Genomic DNA, 22,708 nt, shown 5'->3' on the forward strand with positions numbered 1-22,708 from the left:
CAGGTTCTCAGATGTAGTAGCACCTTTATCTGCTGAGCCATCCTACTGATGCAATGGTTTTTTTGTTTTTGTTTTACTTTTTAACAAATTTTAATAACACCTCCCTCATAGCAACATTGTGAAGACTAAAATAATAGATGAAGTTTAGAATACAGAGGCTAGGGGTTGGGGATTTAGCTGAGTGGTAGAGAGCTTGCCGAGCAAGCACAAGGCCCTGGGTTCAATCCTCAGCTCCAAAAAAGAAAAAAGAAAAAAAAAAAAAAAAAAGAATACAGAGGCTGGTACTCTTCTGTTATGTTCAGAGTAAATGGTGAAAAGTTAGGAGTTTTTTCCTCTCTTGTCATCATTTTTCCCACATCTTGTACTCCAACAAAAGACTGTAGCTCCTTAAATACAGTTTTCATGGCTCGGTCTCACTTGTGATACTGCTTCTACCCAGCAGACTCCCTTTCCCTTTAAGCCTAGTGAACATCTCCACATGTTCTGTTATTCACTACAGCGCACCACTGTATCTGAAGTGTTCCAGATCCCACCTCTTTCCACTGAGCACATACTCCCTTGTGCTTCCACTATCTGGTGGGCATAGGCTTCTACTGCAGTATCTTTCCAGTCTACACCTTGGTGTTTGTGTGTCCATTACATTCCTCTAGATGAATTCCCCATGTCTGGTATAAAGTGGGCACTGTAACATTACAATAATTTCACATCTGTCCTATTTCCATAAACAGGAAAAAATGCCACAGATAATCTTTGCTATCAGTCTCCAAGCACCATTTCCCAGGTAGGGTTCTGAGCATTCTGATTAAGACAGTACACACGTAAGCAGCTGTCTGAAGTTTTAAACCAAATATTCATATATCCCATAAGGTTTAGACATTATTTCTAATAATTCTGTGTTTTGAAATTAAGTCCAGCTTCAAAACTCATCGCCCATCTTCCCTAAGTATTCTTTTTCTTATATTCCTATTTTGTCTTAGTTAGGGTTTCTATTGCTGTAATGAAATACTATGACCAAAAAGCAAGTTGGAGAGAAAAGGGTTTATTTGGCTTACATTTCTGTATTGCTGTTCATGACCAAAGGAAGTCAGGACAGAAATGCAAACAGGGTAGGAACCTGGTGGCAGAAGCTGATGCAGAGGCAATGAAGGGTGCTGCTTACTACTGGCTTGCTTCCCATGGCTTGCTCAGCCTGCTTTCTTATGGAACCCAGGACTACTAGCCCAGAGATGGCACCACCCACCATGGGCCCTCCCACATTGATCACTAATTGAGAAAATGCCTTACAGCTGTATCTCATGGAGGCACTTCCTCAACTGAGGCTCTTTCTTCTCTGATGACTCCAGTTTGTGTCAAGTTGACACACAAAACCAGCCAGTATACATTTCTAATGACAGGATTATCATTCTACTAAACAGTTTATCCTGCCTTTCTTGTCCCCCATCAGTCACATAGTCCTTGGAGCTGCTATTCAGATGAGCCTCTTCTTCCCTGATATACTTTTGAGTAGATATATATGCCACTTCTGTTCTAAACAGGAAAAAAGAACCAACAATTCCTTATATGTTATATGTAGACCATAAATCTTATTCTTTTCATTTTCAGCATCCAATCAATCTTTTCGTACTATTATTTTGCCCTAAGACATCAGATTAATGATTCTTAAAATACCATAGTCAAAAATAATCTAGCACTGGATTGTATTTTGTCCTGTCTCACTTTTCAATATTTTATATTTATTTATTGGGCAAAGGCATTCCATGGCATGTATGTGGAAGATCAGAGGACAACTTAGTGTCAGGTCTCTCCTTCCACCATGTGGGTTCCAGGGATTGAGCTCATATTGTCAGGCTCAGCAGCAAGCACCTTTACACACTGTGACACCTTGCCAGCCTGTTTCATTTTTAATGTGAAGAATTTCTATTATAAACTCACTAAGATTATGACTATCATATCTGATACCAATGCTTTAAAATACCTCTTGTAGAAGTAGCATAGTAGCAATTATAAAACCAGATACTCAGTGCTAACTGATAAACCCACAGTTATTGTTAAAATACTGGCAGTAGCTTTAGGAACAGTATAAACATTTGGGGGGAGGCATTAAGAATAATCTTTCCAATCAATATGGCAGTTTCTCAGAAAAGTGGGAATCGATCTACCTCAAGACACAACTATACTACTCTTGGGCATATATTCAAAGGATGCTCTATCATACCACAAGGATACTTGCTCAACTATATTCATAGCAGTTTTATTCATAAGAGCCAGAAACTGGAAACAACCTAGATGTCCTTCAACTGAAGGATATTTACACAATGGAGTATTACTCAGTTGTTAAAAACAATGACATTGGGCTGGAGAGATGGCTCTGAGGTTAAGAGCACTGACTGCTCTTCTAAAGGACCCTGGTTAACTCCCAGCACCCACATGGTAGCTCACAACTATCTGTAACTCCAGTTCCAGGGGATCTGACACCCTCACACAGACATACATGCAGGCAAAACAATAATGTTCATAAATTTAAAAATTAAAAAAAAAATGACATCATGAAATTTGCAGGCAAATGGATGGAAATAGAAAAAAATCATCCTGAGTGAGGTTACCCAGACCCAGAAAGACAAACATGGTATGTACTCACTTATAAGTGGACATTAGCTGTGAAGTATAGGATAACCATACTACAATCCACAGCCCCAGAGATGCTAGATAGCAAGGAGGGTTCAGGGAGTGTTGAATGGATCTCCCTGGGAAGGGGAAATAGAATAGATTTCACAGGTGGACTGTGGACAGGTGAGGACAGGAACAGGAGGGGTCAGGTGAGGGAGATAAACGGGGGGATTACTGGAAGATACAACTGGAAAGGGGGGACGCATTTTCGACTGAGGTAGAAACCTAGTGCAAAGGAAATTCCCAGGAATCTGTAAGGATGACTCCAGCTAAGACTCCTAGCAACAGGGGATTCATAGCCTGAACTGGCCATTTCCTGTAACCAGGCAAGACTTCCAACGAAGGGACTGAGAAACCAACCCAGGCCCATAACCTTCAACCTACATTCTGTCCTGCCTACAAGATGTGCTGGGGTAAAGATCACACAGAAATTGTGGGAGTGGCCAACCAATGAATGAGACCCATGCCACAAGAGGAAGCTCATCCCTGACACTGCCTGGAGTACCAGAACCCAGAGGCTAGATGGTCCAGAGACCTAGGATAGAACCAAACATGACTGGCAATATATATATATATATATATAAATGTTATGATGTCTAACCATATTCTGCTATACTCAGGGATTGGAGCCTGGCCCAATTGTCATCAGAGAGGCTTCATTCAGCAACTTATGGAAACATCTAAAGACCTGTTGTATGGTATTTTGTTTGTGTTCTGACAAAACTTGCCTGGAGATCAGAGGGCGGAGCTAGCCACTAGTTAACCATAGAGGCTAAGCAGTGGTGGCACACACCTTTAATCCCAGCACTTGAGAGGAGGAAGCAGGAAGATCAGGAGTTCAAGGCCAACCAGTCTAAAAGAGAAACAGTGCCAGTAGAGGTTCACGCCTTTAATCCCAGCAGTAGGGAGGTGGATACAGGAATATAAAACAGGTGGAGACAGAATCAGCCTAATGAGTCTGAGGTTTGTAGAGATAGGATCTCAGCATTCGGTCTGAGATTTCATAGAGGTAAGCACTCTCTGGTGACTGGCTGTTCTGCTTCTCTGATCTTTCAGCTTTCACCCTAATATCTGACTCCAGGTTTTTCTTAAGACTAATTAGATCCACACTTCAAAGACCCACAGCCAAACATTAGGAGGAGCTCAGACAATCCCAAGGAAGAGGGGAGGAAGGATTGTGGGACCTAGTGGTGTCAAGGCACCACAAGAAAACCCACAGAACCAACTAACCTGGGCTCATAGGGGTTCACAAAGACTGAACTGACAACCAGGGAGCCTGCATGGGACTGACCTAGGCCCTCTGCATGTATGTTACAGTTGTATAGATTGATCTTCTTGTGGGATTCCTAACAGTGGGAGCAGGGGCTATCTCTGACTCTTCTGCCAGCTTTTGGAACCTATTCCTCATACTAGATTGCCTTGCCCAGCCTTAATACAAGAAGAGGTGCCTAATCTTACTACAACTTGATATGCCATGATTGGTTGGTATCCATGAGAGGCCTGCCCTTTTCTGAATAGAAACAGAGCACGCGTGGATGTCAGGGGGCAAGAGAGAGATGGTGGGAAGGAACTGGGAGGAGAGGAGGGAGGGAAAATTGCAGTCAGGATATAAAGATGAGATATGGGTGGGGTTTTGTTATTCAATGGATTATGAATGTTTGTCATTGTTTAGGGGGGTTGGTTAAAAGTTGTTATTGGTCATAGTCAGAAAAAAAAAGGTAAACAAAAGAGTTGAATTTAAAGATCTCTTTCTAAAGGAAAAAAGAGGGATATAATATAGGAATGATAGGGAAAAAAGGTAGATTATTGAATCTACTTTAATCCAAGAAACAACTATTAATATTAAAGTATTCTTTCTACATTGGTATGAATTTTGGTATACTGATACAAATTTAAAGTTAATTTTGTTATACTGTATGTATATTTCTACTCTTGTTTAGGATATTGTGTTTTGCAGCTCATTTAAAAATGTAATGTACAGTGTGGGGGGTGGTGGCTCAAGCCTTTAATTCCAACACTCGGAGGCAGAGGCAGGCAGATCTCTGTGAGTTCAAGACCAGCCTGGGCTACAGAGTGAGTTCCAGGAAAGGTGCAAAGCTACACAGAGAAACCCTGTCTTAAAAAAACAAAAAAAGGGGTTGGGGATTTAGCTCAGTGGTAGAGCACTTGCCTAGCAAGCACAAGGCCCTGGGTTCGGTCCTCAGCTCCGGTAAAAAAAAAAAAAAAAGTAATGTAAAATTAAGAAATACAGATTAATAGTCAAACTTAGAGTCATGTTAAGTATGTTTTTAATGTCATACACTAATGTATTTAGATAGACACAATCTTCAAAAACTTCAAAGACCTACAGAATATGGCATTTAATATGTTTAATAACCTAAGGTTTTTCATGACAGTGAGACACATCTGCTCTTGACAGCACCAATGTACTTCAAAAGAAGATAATGTGTATTGAAGAAACTCTGTATGGATTTTGTTTTCGTTATAGCAAAAGCTAGTCATTTGGGCAAAGAAACTGCCCTTTTCTCAATTGCTGACAATATACTGTCCAAACTGGACCAGCAGGATGCAAAAAAAAAAAAAAAAGAAAGAAAGAAAGAAAAAGGAAAAAAGAAAAAACAAAAACAAAAAACAGTGACGCCAAACTTTGTCAAAACAAGGTAGGGCAGTACTTCAAAATTCCTTGCTTCTCAAAAATGTCTGTCAGATATACTAGGCCTATAGGCTAAAGATGGATACCCCAACATTAGAAAAGAACTCTGGGTGACTATCCAGGCAACCAGCTTTTTCTGTCATCTCTTAGTTCTGAAAGTCACTTGCTTTGCACTTCCTGTTTAATTGGGTAATATTATATCCTTCTCAGGTCCTTCATGGGGGTGAAGACTAGACAGTTACAGTTATAGTCCTCCATAATCATGGTAAAAAGTAAGTTAGGTATGAAACTCTGAACTCTATAGGAGAAGACAGCTGATAGATTATTTTCTCTATTTTGTCAAATAAAAATGTAACTGTAATTCTTACTTGACAACTTTTTGTTATATATTATTTTAATATGTTAAAGTTAAAACCTTCCGGGGTTGGGGATTTAGCTCATTGGTAGAGCACTTGCCTAGCAAGCTCAAGGCCCTGGGTTCAGTCCTCAGCTTAAAAAAAAAAAAAAAAAAAAAAAAAAAACCTTCCTTTTTAATTAGAGAAAAAGGGGGAAATTCCTTTACACTGTGAATATATGTCACTGTGATTGGGTTAATAAAGAAGCTGGCTGGCCAATAGTTGGGTAGGTAGACATTAGGTGGTACTTGCAGACAAAAACAGAGCACGAAGAAGAGGAGGAGTCTGAGAACTGCAAGGAGATATGGATATGGAGAAATGAACTTGTTGTACTGAGAAGAGATACCAAGCCACATGGCAGAGCATAGATAAGAAATATGGATTAATTTAAAATGTAGGAGTTAGCTAGTAACAAGCCTTAGCTACTGGCTGAGCATTTATAATTAATAAGTCCCAATGTGGTTATTTGGGAGCAGCTGCCAGGACACAGAGAAATTGTCAATATTATTCATGAAAGGTAAAACGTAAGGTATGCCAAGGATCCAAACAGAGGAATGAGACATTCATTCTTAGAAAAAAATGAAATCCTGACACATGCTACAGCAGATAGACCTCAATGATATGATACTGAGTGAAATAAGCAAGTCACTAAAAACAAATACTGTATAATTTCACTTATGGGAAGTCCTTAGAGAAATCAAATTCACAGAGATGAAAACCAGAATAGTGGTTGGCAAGACATAAGAAAAATGACAATGGGGGCTGGAGAGATGGCTCAGAGGTTAAGAGCACTGACTGCTCTTCCAGAGGTCCTGAGTTCAATTCCCAGCAACCACATGGTGGCTCACCACCATCTGTAATGAGATCTGGTGCCCTCTTCTGGCCTGCAGTCATACATGCTGTATACAAAATAAATAAATAAATCTTTAAAAAAAAAAAAAAAAAAAAAAAAAAAAAGAAAAATGACAATGTTTTATAAGAAGAGTTTGAATTTTGCAAGATGAACAGAATTGTAACAATGGGACTTTTTTTTAAAGCCAGTGAACTGCATATTAAAATGATCAAGATGGTAAATTTCAAGCACATTTTATCACAATTTAAACATGGACGAAATAACATAAATAAATTAGATTCCTGGGGTGGTTTGAAAGAAAATGGTCCCCATAGCAAGTGGCAATATTAGGAGGTGGGTCTTGTGTGAAGAAGTATCCTATAGTGGGAAGGCAAGCTTTGATGTCTCCTAAGCTTAAGCTACGCCCACTGTGAAACACAGTTCACCTCCTGTTGCCTGTGGATCAAGATGTAGAACTTTCAGGTCCTTCTCTAGCACCATGCCTGCCTGCATGCCACCTGCCATGACGATAATGGACCAAACCTCAGAAACTATAAGCCAGCCCCAATTAAATGTTTTTCCTTTATAAGAGTTGCCATGGTTGTGGTGTCTCTTCACAGCAATAGAAACCCTAACACAATTCCCCCAAATAATTGCCTTGAGGGCTGAGGTAGTCATAACGTGGTTAAAGATAAAAGATTAAAAAAAAAAAAAAAAAAAAGGATCTGTACCTTTTACCAACACAGTATAATAATTTCCCACTGCAAAGACAGTTTGGTGTCAATACAGAAGACAGACTAAATGTGAGCCAGAGGATAGGCCAGGAGACAGAGGAGAAGACTTCTGTAGTCATTAAATCAAGAAGCAACAGTGTGAGTTAATATCATCTTTAAGCACAAAAGAAAAGTGAAGGACTTTGTAAAGACAAAGTCAGAACCACCCGCTGCCTGAGTTTTCACTTACATAATTATGATGGTAATATTACATACACACACACAAATACATAGAAAAAAAAGTTTAGTTTCTTATAATGTTGGGCAATCACAAAAACTAGTCTGGATGGAGTTACCACCACATATTTAAAGTAAATGAAAACCATAAGCTATATATAAATATATATATATAATTTTACAAAGTAACTTATACAGATACACTTAAAATTGTTAGTCTTGTTATGTACATCAACCTACTTCCTAAATATCCATTAATACCATTTTTTCTCTAAGTAAAGCTATTTGCTCAAACCATTTTTCCTCTTTGAACAACACTGATTACCTGAATGTTAGCTGGGAATGTTTCAGCAGCCTGTCTAGAACGAAGGAGATGAGGGACAATCTTTAACTTCACTCTGGTACTGACCGGGTCTCTTTTCAGCTCTGGCTTTAGAACTGCTCCCTGGGAAAAACATGTTTGATTATAACACATTTTAAAATTATTTGTGGGTTTTTACTCTTTAAAATTACTGAAGATTCCTAGGTACTGGAGGGAAGGCCTAGCAGTTAAAAGCACTTGTTGCTCTTGCAGAGGACCTGGGTTTGATTCCCAGCACCCACATGGTAGCTCACAACCATCCATTAACTCCAGTTTCAAGGGATCCAGGACCAACTTCTAGCCTCTGTGGGAAGCAAACATACATGAAGGCAAAACATTCATACATATAAAATTAAATAAATAAAAATTTGTTTTATTTACTGAAGATTCCAAAAGTTCTTACTTCTATCAGTATTACCTACTAGCAATTGTTACATTAAATATTAAAACTGAAACATCAATAAATTAACATATTTTAATAAATAACATTTTTCTTTTAAAAGATGGCCTTTGTTTTTTTAAATACACTGAGGAACAGCATCATTTTACATACTTTTTTGGAAGTTATCTTCAGCATTCACCTTACTAGAAAAGAGCTAGGTTTTTCCACATTCTACATTGAATTTGCTGTGATTGCTGGTTTGCTTGATGGGATAAAACTCAGCTTGCAGACACATGGTCAGAAAATAGGGATGATTTTTGCCCTTTTTAAAAGTAATTGTAGATCTTTGATTCTGTATCAAAACTTAATACATAATGGTTTCCTAAAGCTTAGTTATAATTTGGAGTTTAAGCCAAATTGCTGAGCTCCTGCAGATGCTGTTAAATAAAACTCCACTGTCTACCTTACAGTTTGGATGGGGTCCTTAGGTTGTGCTTTTGTGACATCACTGGTCATCTGGAAAATACTGCCTTACTGAGTTCAGCAAATGTTTCAACATAAAACATTCCCAATCCATATTTTTAAAAGTATTCCTTTCAATATTTATCTCTTCAGGAAATGTATTGCTAAGTCACTGAGTCAATCTACAAATTCCCACAATTCCACTTTTCCCATGAATGGTCAACTTTCAGCATTCCAAAAGAAAGAAATCACTTCAGTTTTCATTGATGCATGTTCTCATTTTTTTCTTTTGAGAGAAAAGGTCTGCTAAAATACCAGTCACAATAACCATAGCTTACTTACCTGTTCTACAAGTAAAATCATTTCTAATGTTTCATCTGGATACTAAGATAAAACATAATCACTCTATCTCCTCTCTCTTCTCATTCTCACTCTCCCTCCTTCTCCCTGTGTCTCTTCCTCTCCTCCTTCCATACATATGTGACACAGCTCTGCCTTAATCTGTGGTATGATCCCACACAATATATACACCCACTATTACTCTCATGCCATCAATGTATATATCAACTTAAAAAAAAAAACTGGCAAATAATTTTCTGCCTTTACAGCTCCCCTGAAAAGTTCTTTGTTACTCCAAAGAGGTCAACAGACTATAATCTGAAAACCAATAATCTATCGAATTCTTTCATTTTCTACACAAAGAAAACGAAAGAGAGCTGAGTGACTAGCCAAATCTCTCTTCCTAACACACTGGTTTGTGTGCAGACATTCAGGGCTACAATCCAGGGATCTCATTGTTCTTTCTGCTACACCACTTTATTTAATCTAACTAGAATTATTAACTACTATTTAGGATGTTAAAAGAAAGCAACCAAACACACAACTCATACTGTATGTTTGGACGGGAATTTGGAATCCTTTGAAACACTGTGAAGAGAACTTATTAACCAATGATGTTACTTCGAGGCTGCAGAAACCACCTTCTGTTCTAGATTCTAAATCAGGAATTAGTAAACAACAGACCATAGACCACACATGGCCCTCCATTTATTTCAACAAGGAATCTGAGTTTAAAAAATTACTTTTATATTTTTAAGTGGAAAAAAAGTAGTAACATTTTGTAGCACATGAAAATTATATGATATTCAAGTACCAAATTTCACAATTTCATTGAAACACAACCATGCCCATTGAGATATATACTACCTATTCCTTCTTTTCATGTTACAGAAGTTGAGCAGTTGTAGCCTCAGAAGTATAATGTCTACAGAGCCCAAAATAATTGCAGAAAAAAGTTTGTGAATCCCTCATCAAGATAATGTATCATTATTATTTATTCATCGACACTGAAAATACCAAATCTATTAAACTCACCGTTCAGGAGTAGAATTCCCATAGACAAACATGGCTTAAAGCTAGTATTTCATAAAACATGGATTTAGCTAACAAATTAAGTAGGGGGAAAATACAGTTGATGTCAACACAATGCTATGCTGGTATGAGACTTGAGACTAAATCAAAGCAACTTACCTCTTTTGTCTTCAGTGGTATATCCCCAAGGTATACTTTGTACATCTTATTAATGATGGCAGGATTATTCCAGTCAATTAAACTATGGGAGGTTTCAACAGAGATGATTAAAATTATTTTTGTCCCCATTTCAATGATTTAAAAAACCCTAATATTTGTTATCAGAGAAAAATGTCAGAAACACACAAATAGAATGGACAACTGATACTGTGGAAGAGTAGAAATGAAGGGGACGACTGTCAAAGTTAGCTTTAAAAACTACAAATCACTCATTCCAGGTCTTCCATTTTGATCCAACAGATTACTGTAGCCAATGGCCCAACTTGGCACCACAGGAGAAATAATAAACTGGACAAAGTTCCTCCTACACAGGTGGGTCAGGGCCAGGGCTATGGAGCAGCTCAGCAGAACAGGCATATACTACACTTGTACTAAAAGCTCTGGGCCAGCAGTTGATGCTTCTGTTTAACCATTCACGATTTAAAAATGATAAACAATAAAAATAGTTTTATGCTTCAAATAATCATACCCTAGAAAATTTGTAACCTATTGTATTTCTCCAATACTGTTATTTGATTCCTGGCATCATACAATTCTTATCTAGCCTATTAGCTTCAATACCTAAACCTGAGAAGTCACAATGCCATTTGTCACAGAGACTCATTCCTATTTGGGCTATAGAAAAAAAGGTGAGTTGGTTTATAGTGATTAGATAAAAAGTAATTATCTATCCCATCACCATCACCACCACAGTGGGACACAGTCACTCATTTTATAAACCTAATAATAATAAAATCTTTGATTGCTGAAGTTCTCCCATGCTATCGCCTCTCTGACTTTGAACACTGGTTCTGCTTTCAACTTATAAGGTTTTTGTGTAAAAAGAATTTGCTATACTGCTCAACTCCATTTTTGATGCTTTTTTTTTTAACCATACCTCATCAACCTATCCACAATGCCACCATTCTCCAAGGCATTATACATTTCAATTTTAGTACTATTCACCTACATCTTTTCTCAGCTGCTTGAGACTAATTAATCAAATTCAACTACTATTTCCCTTTTATAAAACTTAAGGTTTTGAAAATTTCAGCAAAACAAAAAAATAGTTTAGGAAAGCAGACTAAAGGCCTAGTTGTGATTAAGCAGTGAGAAATTTTTCACTGCTCCTTTAATCTTACTGTACTACTACTACTCTCTTTTCAGGGTTACTTTTCTGACTATGTATCTGTTGTAAAGTGTCCACATTTGACCATATGATTTCTTTTCAATATGACAGCCACTGACTTTACTGTAACTTTTCCAGACTCTAACAGGTTGACAGTACAGCTGGCAGTTAGAAAAGGAACAACAGAAACAATACTTGTAGAGATACTTTGAGCTTTTTCTTTCACAAAATGGTTACCTATGTGTTTTCCCTATACGTTTTAAGCTCTTAATGTAATTTTATGGTATACTCATTTTTTATCCTAAAAACAAAATTAAATATATCTAAGATTGTACTTCCAACAATCAAATCTACAATATGTTATACAGAATGGGGCCAGTTCAAACTTAATGAAATGTTATGAAGGAAGAATTTTTTTAACACTCCAAAACTAAATCCTTGAAATATTCTAAGTCATGAATAAAAAAAAAAAAAAAAACACTTAAAACTTGAAAGAATGTTAGAAAAAAAAAGTAGTCCAATTTTCTCACTCTAGTCTGTCAAGGTTAAGTTTGGCTCTCAAACTCAATCAATAAAAGACATGAAAAAATAAGATTGTGACTATCACTTCCTCCATGTCCCTCTCCTTAAACTATGGGTCAAGACTCCCATATGGGATCACATTACTAAATATGGAGTCATAACAAATTTAAGAGCAGTAAAGTTTCTAATCATGGATGTAATGAATCGATAGTGTTTCTGGCAGGACTAACTCAGGTTGCATTGTGCAGCTTCCCTGCAGCCTTTGCACTGTACATGGTGTCAGTCCATACAGCAAAGTAAACACTGACAGAAACCCCTTGCCTCATATTAAAGACCGGCATATGTTATAAATTTCACTGTTCTTACTGTTCATTCCATCTCTTATAGAAAGTAGCTGAAATACAGAAAATAAAACTTCTATTATTTTCCTACCATCATTCCTCAGCATGCAAAATCAAATGAGTCTATCTTTGAATTATATCATGTTAGAATATTTGATTAAAACTTGGTAAATTGGGGTTGGGGATTAGGACAGAATTTCCAATAATTCCTAAATGCCTTAAACTTACTTCTGCCATTTTGTACTGAATATTTATGTAAAGCAGTGTTCCTAGCAGTAACCACTGTAAAACCAAAAAAGAATCAACCCTGAAGCAGGTTAAAGAGAATCTGTCCTAAGTATCAAATAGTCAGCCAAGATTTAATTCTCTGTGTAAGAATGAACAAGCACATCCCTTTTATTAATACAAAAATTTGCTTTCTTTGTAATGGAAAAATTGTATGTATAGCAAAAATTATTTGAAAGTAAGTTTATGATTTATTACCAGCAAATGTCTGATTTGCAAATATATTCATGTACTATACTCAGTCATATAAAAAAAATCTCAAACAAAAAGGATCACGAAAGAAAGTTTAAGGAGCCCTGCTATGTACCACCACACACGCCCTTTAGTGGTAGACTACTGCAGCCACCACCATTACCCACCCAAACATTTCAACAAGAAACAAACTAAGGCTCATGGAGTTCATTAACTTATTTTATTACACCTCGTTGCATTGGTCTTCTTGGGAGAGAGCAAAGTAAAATTATACAACATTTATAAAAGCTTTATGGCACTTTCCATATTTTTCTGTCTTGTAACATTATTTGAACAAAATATAATCATTCAGCCTTCTGAACATGATACCACACACCTGTAATCCTCAGTAGGCAGAGGCACAGGGTCAGGGAGTCTAAGGACAGCCTAAGCTATATAACAAGACCATCTCAAAATTCATAAGTCAATTACTAAAACCTCATTATATGAATTGTAAATATATATACAGGATCTCACTGTGTAGCAAAAGCTAACTTTGAACTTATGATCCTCTTGCTCCTGCCTCCCAAGTGCTGAGATTATAAGCACAAGCCATTATTATCTAGCTTGATTTTATTTTTTAACCAAATAGATTCATTTTAAGTTATTCTTCAGTCTATGTATTTATCATTTTAAATTTTATAATTAGAATATTATGTCATTTTGTATTCTACTTTATTTGCTATTACTTGAGGAGCACTTTATATGTTGATAAATCATTTCTATAATGTTGAAAGAAACACAATAGTCTATACAGTAATCTATCCCTATTGTGGAAAATTCAATTTGTTTTTATTTTTCAATAACTATAGGACATGACATAATGACTAAATTTATACCATTTCTAAATATGTTTTTCTTCTTTTGAATGATAGTAGAGGACGAATTCCCAGATTTACTGTGTATAATTTTTTTTTTCATGATTCACTGCTCAAACAGGGCATGAGATCCAGCACTTCTGCAGAAACTTACATGGATTTACCAACAGCTATACACCTGTTATTTAACCATAGGTATAAACTGGTAGTTCACTGTTCATTTTCCATTGCTTTTTATTTCATACAGAGTATTTCTCTAAGTCTATCTACTATTTGTATCTCTTTTCGATATAAATTTAAGTTTTACTCAGCAACTCCTTCCATGAACCTGGTTTCTACCAACAGTAACCACAATACATATACATTCATTATAAAAGGTGATCTTAATTGGTTTGAGACAGAAGAAGAATTAAAAATTAACTACTTCTTGGGTCTAATATTTTTAATATTAACTTTTAGTTTATTTGCCTAGCCAAACGTTTCACTTCTCATGATGGCATTCCCAACCTACTTCAGCTTTGAAATGCATTTTCAAATAGCTTTTTTTCTCTGACACAAAATTTTGCTCTTTGGTAAACTTTATTTACTTATAAACTAAGTATGTGTCTTAGTTTCCTGAGCTGAATACCTCATTCCATAAAACCCTGCAAAGCTTTAAGAAATCTGGCCTTTTGACTTTGAAAGCTTAACAAGGAAGTAATTACCTCTGCTTGCTTTTCAATTCCAGGTCTGCCGCTGTTGCCACACTGTGGCGTGTGTCACTAGAAGCAATCACCAGGTGGAGAACAGCTTCGAGTTCAGGCACCTGCTCAGCTTCTATAAATTTCACTATGCCCAATTTGCACTGTAGATAAGTGAAGGGAAAGTGAAAGAGTGGTCAGGGAAACAACACTCACTAAAAATACTGTTTAACATATCAACATGGTCATAAGCCATGGATTAACTTAACAGGAGGAGCTCCTACTTAGGTTTACAATGTACCAGACACTGTGCTAAATCATAACTATTCATGATTTCATTTAACCCTCACAATCTATGAGGTAGATATTATTACAGACATTTTTAGGTGACGAAACTGAGGCAAGGCTTAAGATATTAGAACACACAGTAAGTGATGGAGGCAGGCTTCAGAGACAAGTCTCTGACAACAAAACAATGGTAACAGTCTCCCTAGTGGGGTTACACAACCTTCCTAGACTGTGAAGACTTACGTCTCCATCTGCAGCTTCCAGGTAAAGGTGATGCAACATTAAGAACAAACTGCTCTACAGATGTTTGTGAGAAAAAAAACCTATGAACACCTCACCTTCCAGAGTTTTACTCTATTGTTAAGATATACATTCTTGTCCTCTACTTTCTTAAGATACTAAAAACAGAAAATATGATTTCAAACCCACTCTAGTCAATTCGAGTGCAACTCTAATCCAACAGTAGTGCCTAACCCAACAAGCTCAATGAAATGCAATAAAGAGTCTAAGAGGAATTTCCTGAAATGTGAAGAGCTATGAATTTCACTACAAATCATTCTGGGACAAATACACCTGAAAAACAAAACTATATCTTCACTTTAAAATCAGTTACTTAATAGGTCTCGGCTATACAAATTAGGAATGATAAAATATATATTAAAGAAGGAAGGAATTTCTAAAAATTGAACAAGAAAGAATGCCAATTAAAAAAAAGTGCAACTGAGCCGGGCGGTGGTGGCACACGCCTTTAATCCCAGCACTCGGGAGGCAGAGCCAGGCGGATCTCTGTGAGTTCGAGGCCAGCCTGGGCTACCAAGTGAGTTCCAGGAGAGGCGCAAAGCTACACAGAGAAACCCTGTCTCGAAAAACCAAAAAAAAAAAAAAAAAAAAAAAAGTGCAACTGGTCACAAAAAGGCCACCCTCTCCTCCCTGCTCAACGTAACTTTTTTAGAAGAGATACTGTTTGAAAAGAGAAGGAACCATTAACATAAACTGCAAAGGGATGGTTACAGAAGTCAAATACACAATGCATGACAAAAAATGTATAAGGAAAACTGAAAATGATAGAGCTCATCATGACTAAATTTTATACAAACATTAAAAGTACAGAATTTTTTTAAATCCCCAAAGACTAGTAAAAAGACTAAACTATTGTGACAAGTCCAAATGTATTATGTAAAAACTGTTCATACACACATATAAACATACACACTTGAGAAATAGAGGGGGGAGAGGGGGAGGGAAGAAGGAAGGGGAAGAGGAGAAGAGAGAGAGGGAGAGATGGGGAGAGGGAGGGGGAGAGGGAGAGAGAGAGAGAGAGAGAGAGAGAGAGAACGAAGCGGGCCCAAGCATAAGGCATAGCTAACTTTTTGCTACACTGTTCCTTGAGGTGCTGTGGATTGAAGGCCCAGCCCTAAGTCTGCCTGCTAGGCACTCTGTCACTGAGCAGTACTGTGGGGTTTTCTGTTTGTTTTTGTTTTTGAGACAGGGTCTCAAATGAACTATGTGGCCAAGGATGACTTTGAACACCTTGATCCTCTTTGCCATAACAGCTTGGTTATGGAGTGCCAAGATTCAACCATGGCTTCATGCACATAGGTAAGTACTCTTATCAACTAAGCTATGTATCCATCACTCCTCAATTCTATTCCTAACTACTTAAACCTTTACTTTTATAATTATAAAAAAAAAGTTCATTAATTTGGAAGAAAAAGTATTCAAAAATAAAAAGTTTTTATTTTTAAACTAAACTATTCATTTTAGCACCAGATTATGAAACAGACAAAACACATACAGAGACCTTTAAATTCAGCAAACAATGACCAACTTAAGACTATAAGTGAATAGTAACAATAATTACAGCTTTAAGCCTCAGAAAAAACTAAGTTCAAAGTCTAGGAACAGAAATGAGACCCTGGTGAATCTCAAAACCTCAGTGCCTTTTAGAAAAGGAGCTCAATTTCACTACCTCATTAGTTGCTGTGAGGATTAAATGAGATAATGTCCTCAAAGTACCCAGTATAGAGCCTGCCACAGGCCACACTCAATAGAGTGGCTTCTCTTCTATTTATCTTCCTCACACTATGGTTTAAGGAGGGAAAATAGAAGATGTACAAGCATGAAGTAAATCTGATCAATTATAACCCTCATTGAACGTAAAACTCTTAAATTTTTGAGTGGCAAGAATGCCCCCCTTGCTTCATTTTCCCTCTCCTGGGAACACTTTTGATCAATGGTCACTTACAATCCCAAAAAGAAAAGGATCAAATCATTGAGACTGCTATGGAGAAATAAAGGAAGGATTGGAAGACTAACCCATGTTGCTTGAATTCCAAAATAATTACATACTGATTTCTGTTCTTCCCTGAGGTGCCTGATGACAGACACAGGGAGGCACCTTCTCTGTAGAGCACCAGTCATTTTTAAAAGCTGCTCAGAGAACATCTGTGTCCTGTTTAAATCCAGAATAAAATTCTTAATGCCAATTTTTAAAATCCCAAGAAGAAATATAAAAGGGAGTCATGCTTTTCCCCACATTGTCACTTGTGAAGTACAGAGGTTCCTCACTTTACACAAAATGTACAGCCCTAAAAATTGAATAATGAAAGGTAAATTGTAATTTAACTGCATCAAAGGAGCTAAGTAATTATTAAGACCTATAATTATAAATTGAAATGACAGAAAACTAAATCTGCTCAATATAAAAATGGGTTGTGCATAATACTTGAAAGATGTGAGCAATGTTTGAAAGACATAAGATCATTTCCCACTCCTCCCTTTTCCCTAGAACTTTAACAAAAAACTGGCAGAGGAAAAGAACATTTTACATCACTTGCTCCTTTCAAACATAGTCTTTAGAGAACCTGAATATACAGAAATTATACTGCACATGCTTCCATGAACTTCATAGGGGCAAGTGTTCAAGGCCAACTCCCATGATGAGCACTGTGTGATACCTGTTCCAACTGTTCAGGCGTCCATGGGTTATCACCAATAACTCGTTTAGCTGCATAAAAGCTCATTCCTGGGGGAGGCTGGGGGATTCCAGAACCTCCCCCACTGTTTGAAGAAGAACCCTGTGATGAAGATGAATTTTGGCGACTCTGGGATTCATTTAACACATATCTGGAAAAGAAATAAAACTTTAACTCTCTATTAAAAACGTGAATTTGTGTATATACACATATATACATAAAATAGTCAATCACACGCTGTCCTTGTACAGCAGTATGACAGAACAGTGATTCTCAAACTATGGGTCATGACCCCTTTAAGAGTCAAATGACCCTTTCACAAGGGCTGCCTAAGACCATAGGGAAACACAGACATTTATATTACGATTCATAACAGAAGCAAAATTACATCTATGAAGTGAAATAATTTTATGTTTGGGGTCACTACAACATGGGGAACTGTATGAAAGGGTCACAGCATTAAGAAGGTTGAGAAGCATTGTGCTAGAAGAATAACTAAAATAAAAATTTCAACATAAAGATCTTTATTGTTTGTTTGTTTTTTGAGACAAGGTTTCTCTGTGTTGGCGGTCCTGGAACTTGCTCCATAGACCAGGCTGATCTTGAACTCAAAGATCCACCTGCCTCTGCCTCCTGAGTACCACCACTGCCCAGTAACATAAAGAATCTTAAAGGTATCTTAATAAAAGATATCTATATCCTCAGTAAAATTAATCAGAAGAACCTATCACTCAAGGCAGTTATAAATGAATTACAACACTTAACAATAGTGAGTACAAATATCTGTGCCATTTCCATATACATACTATTGTTTGATCAGTTAGTAGAGACTCCTTACATTTTGACTTTTAACTGACAGACAGACACAAGTTTGTTGACCCCACAAGGCGTACGTATGGTCACTAGTGTTCTAGGCCCCAAACAGAGCTTTTACAGCTACTCTCCTTTCTTTGTACCTCACATCAGAAAACTCACCAAAGCCTCTGACAAATTGCCAACATACAAATACATAACATTCTACAAGTTCAAAACTAAGTAAAAGGGTCAAAGAGAAAAGGTTAAGGGCCAGCAAGATGGCTCAATGGGTAAAGGCACTTACCACTCAAGCGTGACAACCTGAGTTTGAGTCCTGAAACCCATTAAAGGTAGAAAGGATAACCAATTCCACAAAACTACCCTCTGACCTCCACACACGTCATACCCATAGAAACATAAAATAATAATAATAATAATAATAATAATAATAATAATAATAATAAAGTTTTAAAAGTAGGAAAAGTCAGAAAAAAATTAGAATTTTCCCATTATATATTCAAAACTCTTTGTATGTATCTCCTTGTTATTGTTCTCATTTAATTTGGCTTGTAGAAAGTAGAAATAAGATCTCTAATGAATTCATTTTGATCCAGTTAAAACTAGTATTCCTCACAATCAAAATAAATTTTGATGTAACTATTAGTTAAAAATCCCTTTAATCTGGGGTTGGGGATTTAGCTCAGTGGTAGAGCTCTTGCCTAGCAAGCACAAGGCCCTGGGTTCAGTCCTCAGCTCTGGGGAAAAAAAAAAAAAAAAATCCCTTTAATCAGTATAATTCTATAATGATAAATCTGATCATAATGATATTAAAATTCTCATTATAAATAAAGGAAACACTTGGAAGCTGTGGTAGTTTGAATGAGAATGTCTCCATGAACTCATACTTGGTTCCCAGTTATTGGCACTTCTGGGGGAGATTATATCCCTATAACAATAAGGTGCAGTTCTGCTGGAGGGAGTGTTGCTGGGGGTGAGATTTAAGAGTTTATATCCTTACCCCACTACTAGTTCACTCTCTTAGCTTCATGCCTGCTGTCAAGGCCCATCAAGCTACTAAACTAAAGGAGCTGAAAAAGAGCAAACTGGAAGAGAAATAATAATACACCCTGAACCCTCCTGTTTCTGCACTGAGGCCAGATGATGTGCAGCTCCATTTGCCTGGCCCTCTATGTACGTATATACTTAACACCAGGGAAAATGGTATGGAAGTAGCACTTTAGAAAACTATCTCAGGCAACCGGACAAAATCAGTAGGCTAGTGGCAGACCACAACCTGGAAAGTAGGCCAGATTCCAAAGATTGATAAAACACATCTTGACTGAAAGGGGCTGACAATCTATTAAGAAAAATGAAGATGTCAACAATGTGATAAAAACACAAAGTAGTATACAGGTGGTTCTTGGGGGTTATGAATACATAGAAAATAGAACAAATATATCTACATATGCTGTGGAATACTCCTCTTGTACACAGGAAAGATTTGTCACTCAAATTGGTTTAATAAAACACTGACTGGCCAGTATCTAGGCAGGAAGTATACTTGGGTGAACAAACTAAGAATGATGGGAAGGAGAGGGTGGAGTGTGAAGTCACCAGCAAGACACAAGGGAGGAGATGAACGTGCCATGCTAATAAAGGTACCACCATGTGACAGAGCATAAATAAGGAATATGGGTTAACTTAAGATGTAAGAGCTAGTTAGTAATAAGCCTAAGCTATTGGCCAATGATTTACAATTAATATAAGCCTCAGAGTGGTTATTTAGGAACAGGCGGTAGGAACAAAAACTTCCTTTTACATACATAGGATGAAAAATGTCTGTCAGAGACAGAGTTGATATCAAGCTAGAAGGAGATATTTTCCAAAGTGACTCTGTTGTTATTTTTTTCTGTGAAGAAATACCCTAAAGCGACAAGTAACTACAATGCCTTAAGGAATATGACAATTATTTGTAGGGGAGTATGAACCTAATTTATAGCGGAGTATGACTGGCTAGTGAGAAACCACGGTTGTAAGATGTGCTTTGATTAAGAACTATGTGATGGGTGATGGTGCTCTGCATACTGTGAATGTGTTGTTCCCATTGGTTGATAAATAAAATGCTGATTGGCCAGTAGCCAGGCAGGAAGTATAGGTGGGATAAACAGACAAGGAGAATTCTGGAAAGAGGAAGGCTGAGTTAGGAGTCGCCAACCAGACACAGAGGAAGCAAGATATGAAGGCAGAACTGAGAAAAGGTACCAAGCCACGTGGCTAAACATAAATAAGAATTATGGGTTAATTTAAGTGTAAGAGCTAGTCAATAATAAGCCTGAGCTAATGGCTGGACAATTTTAATTAATATAAGCTTCTGAGTGATTATTTTATAAGTGGCTGCAGGGTCTGTGGGGCTGGGCAGGACCAGAGAAAACTTCAGCTATAACTATGCTAAAAATCAGGCAGCTCTACAGCATTGTAGAGAAGTTTGAAGACATGATAGGGATAACTAAGTACAATGATATATATGTGTGTGTGTGTGTGTGTGTGTGTGTGTGTGTGTGTGTGTGTGTGTGTGTTTATATGTATGTATAACATAGATCACAGTGAAGCCCACTACTTTGTACACTAACTAAAAAAACTGAGTTAGAAAACAAAGAGGTGAGAACAAAAAACTTTATGGTAGCAGTGCAAAGAGATTTCAAGACACCAAGAAGAAAGGAAACTATGAAAAGAAAAGCTGGATGTGATTTCCTAAGAGTACAAGGTGCTAGGAGACTCAATACAACATTTATTTCAGCCTGGGACTGGTGAAGTCTAAAATCACAACAGGAGCTCTACATCTACACAGTCAATATGTAGTGGAGCTGGACCTTAGCATTTAAGACTGATGCAAATCCTCAGACATGCATTCATTCACAAGTGAGCTGAATCATTTTAAATGGCACATAATTTCCATATAGTAAACTCAGTGAAAAACGACATTGCTTGGCTTTGTCTGTTTTTAACTCACCCATAAGGCATCAGAAGGACATCTAGCATAAAGTCCAAAAGCAGCTGCACAGTCTTTGGTTTCTCAGCAAGATTAAAAGGAGAAGCTAATTTTGATGATTCAGCTGGGTATTTCATGTGAAAAAGGGTTGGTATTAAAAGATGCATTAAGCTGAAAGAAAAATTACATTTATTGAAGCTACTTTATAAATCAATTTTTATACATGAAAATAACAGAGCAAAGAACACTTAATAAAAGTTGGCAATTATATCAGGAGTTATTCATTTTTTATACTAATTATATACAAAATCCTAATTTAGGAGTGGCCTTGATTTCCTAATCCCAGCATCCGGGAGGCAAGAGGTAGGTGGATTTCTAAGTTCAATGCCAGCCAGGTCTACAGAGCAAGTTCCAGGACAGCCAGGACTACACAAAGAAACCTTGTTTTAAAAATTAAAAAAAAAAAAAACAAAAAAAACAAACCTCAAAGTATTAAGTGAAAATTAGCATTTAGCCAATATGGTTCATCACTTTAAAAATCTAGATAACTGTATATAAAACAGACTTGATGTTACCAAAAGGTATTTCATGTTAAATTTTAGATAAAAGTAAAGTCCAACATGTCCTTTCAATAAAAATTTAATTTTAATTACTAATTTTGCTTATAAAAACCTGTAGTCTTTTGTTCAGGGTGAAGCCCTAGATTTGATCCCCAGCACCATAATCAACCAACTGATTGATCAATTAGTAATAAATCAGAATTGGAAACATCTTTTGCATTGTCAGGTCTGAGATACAGATCTTTTCACTAAGCTCACAGACAAATGATGTCATCTAAGTCCTTCCACTTTTCCAGTGTCTATATTAATATATTATATTAATAATAATCTATTGTCTCCAAAAATTGCTGAGAAATGTTTTATCCTTCAAGACAAATGTTTTGATTAAAAAATATTCATTTTAATTATTTAATGAATATATGGGTATTTCGCCTACATGTACGTCTGTACAACACAAGGATAACCTAGTGCCTAGAGGCCAGAAAAGGGTGCTGGATCCGCCGGAACTAGAGTTAACAAATGGCTGTGAGCTACCATGTGGGTGATAGGAATTGAACCGGGGTCCTCTGCAAAAGCAGCCAATGTTCTTAACCCCTGAGCCATCTCTCCAGACTCAATGAAAAAGATTTTTAACATCACAAAAATTAACCAATTTAAAAAAAATGACAAAAACTGAATCAGTTAGATTTAGAAAAGTGTCATTAGTTCTATCCATTTTTCAATGTTCACATCAAGAACTTTTATAATGCTATTAATAAAATAATAACTAAAAGATAACAGAAAATTCAACTATCTTTCAGCTAAATGAGCTCAAGCCTTTCCAT

At 36.8% G+C, this 22,708-nt stretch overlaps 1 protein-coding gene across 1 annotated transcript in view; it reads right to left on the reverse strand.

Annotated features, from left to right (window-relative positions):
- Positions 1–22,708, reverse strand: part of Ecpas (Ecm29 proteasome adaptor and scaffold) — a 123,498-nt gene that overhangs the window by 60,501 nt on the left and 40,289 nt on the right. The window contains exons 5-9 of the mRNA XM_059254400.1: positions 21,346–21,495; positions 17,523–17,691; positions 14,302–14,441; positions 10,233–10,314; positions 7,823–7,942 (exon numbers count right to left, since the gene is read on the reverse strand). Of these exons, the coding sequence (XP_059110383.1) occupies positions 7,823–7,942; positions 10,233–10,314; positions 14,302–14,441; positions 17,523–17,691; positions 21,346–21,495 (661 nt within the window). The remainder of the gene's footprint in view (positions 1–7,822; positions 7,943–10,232; positions 10,315–14,301; positions 14,442–17,522; positions 17,692–21,345; positions 21,496–22,708) is intronic.

This window comes from Peromyscus eremicus, chromosome 2 (genome assembly GCF_949786415.1).
Source record: "Peromyscus eremicus chromosome 2, PerEre_H2_v1, whole genome shotgun sequence".
NCBI classification, from domain to species: Eukaryota; Metazoa; Chordata; class Mammalia; order Rodentia; family Cricetidae; genus Peromyscus; species Peromyscus eremicus.